The following is a 7022-nucleotide window of genomic DNA, read 5'->3' as shown; positions in this document are numbered from 1 at the left end:
GCACGGCTGCTGCAAAAAAGGAAGAAGTGGTTGGGAACATGGGAATCAAGGGCAGCCTTGGCTACCACAGCACAGGAACACTAGGTTTGAAGAGCTGTTGTCAGGGAGGAAAGTGAGTATCATCTGATACTGAGTAGCATCTGATTTCCTGACAGTGGACAGAGAGCAGGCTGCCTGTGGGGAGTCAGGGCCTTCTCTCTCCCAGCGGTCACCTGTAAGTTCTCCCAGGCTGCTCTGCCCTTTGAAAGAGTTGAAGGAAGGAGGGGTATCCCTCCCAGCCTGAGTAAAGTTGAGCTGTACAAGCCAGCTGATGTGCTACAGGGCAGGGCTGCTGTAAAGGAAGACCTAGACCAGCGGGAGCGCTGGGCCAAAGGAACCTCACGGTGTTAAGAAGGACACGTGGCAAGTGCTGCATCTGGAAAGGAAGAACCTCTTACATCAGTATGGCCTGGGGAATGGACCAGGCTACGCTCTTAGAGACCTGAAACCTCCTCTGGGTAGACATGAGCCGTGGGGCAGGGTCACCCTTGGAGAGGCGCTTGAAGGGTGGAAGGCAATGGACATACAGGCCTCGTCTTCCTGGCCCAAGACACCCGGCTGTGGGAGGGGGCACTCCTGAATGCTCCGTGGAGGAAAAGAAAAGGTCACAGAAAATATCTCCCCACAGGTTGGGACTCTTGCTTGGGTCTCAAGCGTTACATCTTTTCCTGGCAGTAGTGCCTCACCATGCCTCCTTTCCCATGCCCCAAAGGCCTCCTCAGTTTGGAGTATAACCCAGCGCTGTTGGGGAAGCAAGGAAACTTCCCCCACCTCCCCAGCGAGCGGTGTCTGTCAGGACCCTGCAGTGCCACGTGCCTGGGGATGCTGAGGGGACGAGGGGACGTGCTCAGCAGGGCCCTGGGTACAGAAGCAGCTCTGAGGCTGCACTGAGGAGGTGATGCACTTCCCTGCCCTGCCGGCATGGAGGCAGCTGGGATGTGTCTCAGGAGGGCAAGGGAATGCCTTCAGAAGCCAAGCTTCCCGGGATAGACTCTCCCTACCCATGGTGAGTCACACTCTAACGTTGGATTGGCCGTGTGCCAGCCCTTATGTGTGAGGCCAAGCCAGGAGTGCGTGCTGTCTGCAGGCTTGTATCCCACGCAGGGCTGAATTCCCCTGAGGACAGGGCCGCTCCATCCCCGCCCCAGGAAAATCGTCTTTGAGCACTGGCTGCACCCGAGTACACAGCTCCAGGGCAGGCCAGTGTGTGTCCCGCTGGTCAGGGTCCTAAGCATGCAGCCAAACTGCATGGTGGTGTGAGGAGAGTGGGAGGAACAAGGTTCTGTCCAGAGCCACAACACCCCCGCCTTGTAGGGAGGAGGGAGGGGCCCAACTTATTTTGGGGCTTTGGGAGGGCAACGTTCTCATTCCACAAGCCTGCAGATGTCATTGTTAGGAGACCCCCAGAGACTGCCACAAGAGGGGATGACTTTACCATAGACCCTGGCCAAAGTTTGCAGGAATGGGAAGCTTTCCTTGGGAGAAGACATTTGTAACCACAGCACAGCCCACCTGCCCACAGAGGCAACGGTCAGTGATTGCGGGAGCGAGCATGGGGGCAGTCAAGGAGGAGGAAGGAGGCGGCGTGTCCCCATTCTCAGAAGCCTTCGGGCACCAGGGAGAAGACAGCATTGGTGGGAAGATATGCCCGTCTTCCTGCACAGGCTGTGGAAAACATCTCACCAGATTTCCCCAGACCCATGTCCTCCCTCTCCACAGACCTCTCCAGCTCTTGGGGACACACCTTTTGCCTGTGTTGACATGATTCTGTGCAAGAAATCCTTGGGCCTCTCATCCCCTTCCTTCAAAAGAGCCTCCGTGGCCTAATGGTCATGTCAGAAATGAGGAAATAAAATGGCAGGCTTGACGTAAACCAAAACACAGCCTGTGCCATCAGGTAGGATATTTTTCTCTGGAGGTGAGTCTGTTGGAAAATTACTGCCCGCGTGCAGTGACTGAGGGCCCGGGGCAGTGCAGGAGCAGTATAAAAGCAGGCCCTTCCCGTCGCTCTCTCACCCACTCCTCTCGCCTCGATTTCCTTGGGAACAAGGTGAGCTGAAGCCCTTTCCTGTCTTTCTCAGCTGCCTCCTCCTTTTCCTACTGTGGGATTTCTCAGCCCACACTTGTCTCTTTTTCCCCTGCTGTGTCTTCAGTCCCCATGCCACCGTAGAGGGATGGTGTGGCTTCGAGAGAGGCTGGGCTGAGGTGTCTGCTGGGCTGGTGCTATGTGGGTTTAGTCGTTCTTCTTGGAGCTCTTTTGGGCTGAGGGAAATGGTATTCCTCATCGTCCTGGGGCGACAGGCTGTTTCCTCACCCACCCACCCACCCCTCATGCTCTGCTTCCCCCTGCCCACTCTCACAGGTGCACCTCCCGCCCCGAGACATGTCCTGCTACAACCCGTGCCTGCCCTGCTCGCCCTGCGGCCCGACCCCGCTGGCCAACAGCTGCAATGAGCCCTGTGTCAGGCAGTGCCAGGACTCCACCGTCGTCATCCAGCCCTCCCCCGTGGTGGTGACCCTGCCCGGCCCCATCCTCAGCTCCTTCCCACAGAGCACCGCCGTGGGATCCTCCACCTCCGCTGCCGTTGGCAGCATCCTCAGCTCTCAGGGAGTGCCCATCTCCTCCGGGGGCTTTGGCCTCTCCGGCTTGGGCAGCCGCTACTGCGGGAGAACGTGCCTCCCCTGCTAAAGCTGCTGGCGATGGCCCTGGGGAAGGCCCCCAGGGACCCACAAGATGGCACTGGAGTGCGGATGGAGGGTCGGCTGGTTGCTTTCAGAAGGGCTGAGCCACACCGGCAGCCCGTCAGGCAGATGGACACCTGGCAGGGTCTCGGCCACAGCCGTGGGGCGAAGACTCCGATCTGAGCCTGGTGCTCCCTGCGCTGGGACCAGCACTCAGAACGACCTCAGTTCCCTCTTCTGCCTCATTAAAGTTCTGCTGCATCCCAGTCCATGCCTCTGTGTCATCCTTTCCTCTGTAGAATCTCTCCCATGATGCCCAGGGAGAGAGATGTTGCTCCCTGCTCATTCTCGCAGGGTGGTCTTTGGGATGCTTGTGCAACGGTTGTTATCACAATTGTGTTGCGTCTGACGGGGATGGAATTAACTGTCCCCATAAGAGCCTTCATAGCGCTGTGCTTTGTAGGTGTAGCTAGAAGGGTCCTGGGAACACAGAAATGTTTTGCCTTCTGCTGAGCAGTGCTTTTCTTTGCTTATGCACGTGGGACTTGCCTTTATTCATTACACCGCCTTTATGCCAAGCCACAAAGTTTTCTCCTTATTTTCTGCCCCGTGTCTCGCTGAGGACACGGAAGGATAGAGTGTCTTGGTGGGCAGCTGGCGGCCAGACGAGGCCAACTCCCCGCAGCCTTTCTGGCGTTCAACACGGGTCTCAAGACATTGGCAGTTTTGATCTGAGCATGCTCTAGCTGTAGTAGTTCCTAATTAGCAGGCGTTTGCGCAGGGGAGGGAGGGTGTTCGCTTGGTGCACCGCTTATCTCTTTCCTTGCCTGAGCTTGGGCACATGTTCCTAGAACCAAAGGCTATGTGCTTTGCCCTGGCATGGATGCCCTTCCTGTGCTGGGCAGAGCTGCCTTGTGGAGAGGGTGCGGGAACACACCTCCCTCTTCCCATGCGGGACTGATGTGGGTTGTTTGGTTACACAGGCTCCCGAGGTCCTCCCTCTCCTTGACGCGAGGTGTTTAAAACTACTAACTAACACTGTTGCCTTAACGTGGGGTTTGTGGAATGTGGTGTCATGCTGGCGTACGAGGAGACAATTTCTGGGTGCGGTGACAGTGAAAGATGCCCTGAGGTGGCCGGTCCGTGGGCGGCAGCTGCCTGAAAACCAGCTGCTTTTAGCACTGTGTTGGAGCTTGACCTGTGCCTATCGAGCCACGATTCAGTACTATCAGAGGACAGTGTGTAAGAGAGGGACCCAAACCTCTCTGAGAATGTCACGGTTCAGCCGGGCATCCAAACTACATCTAAGAACGCGGTAGTTGAGGCAGAGACCCAAAGCACGTCTGAGACATCCATGGTTGAGATCGGGACCCAAACACCACCTCGAGTAATTGCTCCAGTAGTGGAAAAGAAATAGTGGGCAGGGAGGTGAACCGGACCATATCGTCCATTAGGAAGGGAGTGAGGGGGACAAAGAGTCTGATGGGTAAGCTGGTCCTTCAGCAAAGAAGTGGGAGGGAGAAGTGAGAGAAATCACTCAAGAGACGGGAAGTACCCGGTCCCTGACCTCAAGGGAACTTTGGGAGATGTGGAAAGATTACAGGCAGCAGCCAGGAAAGCGGATCACTGCCTGGCAACTCCGATGCTGGAAGAGCAGGGCCAACAGTCAGGAACTGGAAGGTAAGGAAGCCCAACAGGCTGAGCGCCTCGCTAGGGAGTGGGGGGTTGACAGTGGAATTGGAAAAGAGGCGGTGCTGGTCATCGTCTACGGTGACCTGGATGACAAGGAGGTCTCCAAAGGTCTGGAGAATGCCCCGTGTATACGGGCCATGTGAAAAAGGTGGTCCGCAATGCACCAGTGGCATATTCTAACAGCTTGGCAACACTGCACTGCCCCGGTTTGGATACACCAACTGTGGAGAGAGCAGCTTGCTGCCTCTGAAATGTTGAAGAAAATCTCTCTCCCTCCTTGTCCCCACAGGCCGGCACCTCAGCTGTGAGGGGTGCCCCACAGAGCCAGTCTGCTCCTGCTGTGGTCAGGGGGGAAAGGAAGACCCCGCGCCGGGTCACGTGGCCCTCTCTGGATCTTCCTGCATGACCAGGGGAAGTGGGATGCTGAGCCCACCTTTGAGCCGGAAACCTGCGTGCGCACACAGCGGGGAAGGCCGCTGCTAATAAGGGGCCGTGCAAGAAGGCTGTCAGTTGAGCTGCAGCTCAGTTACCCCATTATCCGGGGGCAAGAAAGCAGAAGAAGGGTTAGGGAAGGGCAAAAGAATAATGCTGATTCTTCTTAGAGGTGGATTGGCCATGAAACGAAGCAAGGGCAACGGACCTGCCCAGGAGAGGTGTTTGTTGGGAGTACGATGGCAGGGTGGCTGTCATCACATCTTTATGGATGTGATTAATGAGGTAACACCTGTATCCCCGTCACCTGGCAGCCAGACAAGGTCAACCCGCCACAAGAACGATTGCTAACTGCCGCAGCGTGGTCCTCCCGTCTACGGACACCGCAGCACCAAGGGTGAGGAGAGCGTTGCGCTGGAGGTGCGTAGGGCAGATGGGGAGCCTTTGCTCTTTGCAAAAGGCGGGGAGGGTGGGACCCAGGGCAGCGGGCCCCTTCGGGCCACCGTCACTGTCATGGAGAGGAAGTCATCCATGAGTCCTCCAGAGCCCCTGGCCATCAGGCCCTGCTTTGCTGGACCTCTGCGCAGCCGTGCCTTCTGGGCCTCAGTGCACTTGCTGAGGAAGGGACGCGTGGCCACTGCTGATGTCGCTTGAGGAGCCTGGGCTGCGGGAAGCCCTGGGAGGGCAGCAGCCCCACAAGCTGCTGGGAAGTGGCCAGGTGGGGAGGGGAGGAGTCAGGTGGGAAGGGGTAGCAATCGCTCGTGCCCTGGCTGCTGCTGTGCTGGGGGAGGAGGCTCAAGCAGGAAATGACCCCCAAACGGCTGACCAGAATTGACAAAAGAGCTGTGGCATGCTGTATGACATCATGGCCAACAATAGCACTGTGGGTAGAGCCGCGATCAGCATCTGTCTTGGTAGTAACCAGCCATGTCACCTCACATCTCCTTCGCCCTCTGACAAGCAACAGCCCAAGAGCAGGGCCAGGAAGAGGTGCTTTTTTGGTAACCCCATTAAAACAGGTGAAACTCAACTCTCAGGACTGTTCCCAGACATGAAGGGCGGCTGACATCAACATCCTGGACTGCGTGAGTAGGCGTGTAGCCAGGAGATCGTTAGGAGTGATGACCCCACTCGGCTCAGCACCAGCCCGACAGTATCTAGAACATTAGTTCAAGTTTTGGGCTGCAAGATAAGAAGGACGTGACCAAACGGAATGGGTTCAGCGGAGGGTGGGCAGGAGAGTGAGAGGGTTGGAGCCCTTGCTTGGGGATGAGAGGCAGAGGGTGTGGGGTTTGCTGAGCGTGGAGAAGAGAATGCTTTGGTGAGAGACCTAAGATCGTCTCTGAAGCAGCTACGGTCATTAAAGTGTGTCAGGTAACTCTTCCCGCCCCAGATAGGCGGAGAAGTTTAGAAAGCAGAGGGTCACCCTACGTGTGCCAAACAATACTCAAAGCAAGCCTGTGTTAGCAATCACTGCATTACCATCCCCAACAACCCCCTCCCAGAACCAGCCCCGAGCAACATATCTGCCCTTGGGCATCTTGGGAGAGCATCTGCAGGGAGAAGAATGACACAGAGACAAAGGCGGGGATGCAGCAGAACTTTAATGAGGCAGGAGAGGGAACTGAGGTCGTTCTGAGTGCTGGTCCTGGTGCAGGGAGCACCAGGGGCAGATGGCAGCCTGCGCCCCACAGCTGCAGCAGAGATCCTGCCAGGTGTCCATCTGCCTGCCCCACGGAGGGAGCAGAGCCAGCAGGAATTCCCTAGGCTGGCTTTGTGGGGCTCAGAGCCACGGGGAGCACGGGAGATCAAGGACCCGGGAGGGAAAGGAGAGAGTGGAAGAGAGGAAAGGCAGGCATGCACTATGCTTTCCGAGAGCCCATGCTGACCCTGTACTTCTGCAAGGGGTGTTGGCATGGCTCAGCCCCTCTGAAAGCAAGAAGCGGGTGCTGCGTCGCCAGTCCGGTCCCATCTTGTGGGTCCCTGGGGGCCTTCCCCAGGGCCATCGCCAGCAGCTTTAGCAGGGGAGGCACGTTCTCCCACAGTAGCGGCTGCCAAAGCCGGAGAGGCCAAAGCCCCCGGAGGAGATGGGCACTCCCTGAGAGCTGAGGATGCTGCCAACGGCAGCGGAGGTGGAGGATCCCACGGCGGTGCTCTGTGGGAAGGAGCTGAGGATG

The 7022-nt window shown here is 57.4% G+C and overlaps 2 protein-coding genes across 2 annotated transcripts in view; one reads left to right on the top strand and one right to left on the bottom strand.

Moving 5' to 3' along the window:
- Positions 1–2422: 2422 nt before the first annotated feature.
- LOC135317391 (feather keratin 1-like) lies at positions 2423–2728 on the top strand. The gene has a single exon (XM_064473692.1). The coding sequence runs from the start codon at positions 2423–2425 to the stop codon at positions 2726–2728; it is 306 nt and encodes a 101-aa protein (XP_064329762.1).
- Positions 2729–6862: 4134 nt separating this feature from the next.
- Positions 6863–7022, bottom strand: part of LOC135317201 (feather keratin 1-like) — a 506-nt gene continuing 346 nt past the window's right edge. The window contains exon 2 of the mRNA XM_064473051.1: positions 6863–7022. Coding sequence (XP_064329121.1) covers positions 6863–7022 — 160 coding nt within the window.

Source organism: Phalacrocorax carbo, chromosome 25 (assembly GCF_963921805.1).
Source record: "Phalacrocorax carbo chromosome 25, bPhaCar2.1, whole genome shotgun sequence".
Taxonomy (NCBI): domain Eukaryota; kingdom Metazoa; phylum Chordata; class Aves; order Suliformes; family Phalacrocoracidae; genus Phalacrocorax; species Phalacrocorax carbo.
The sequence above is the reverse complement of the archived record's forward strand: the minus strand, read 5'-3'. Positions and strand labels throughout refer to the sequence as shown.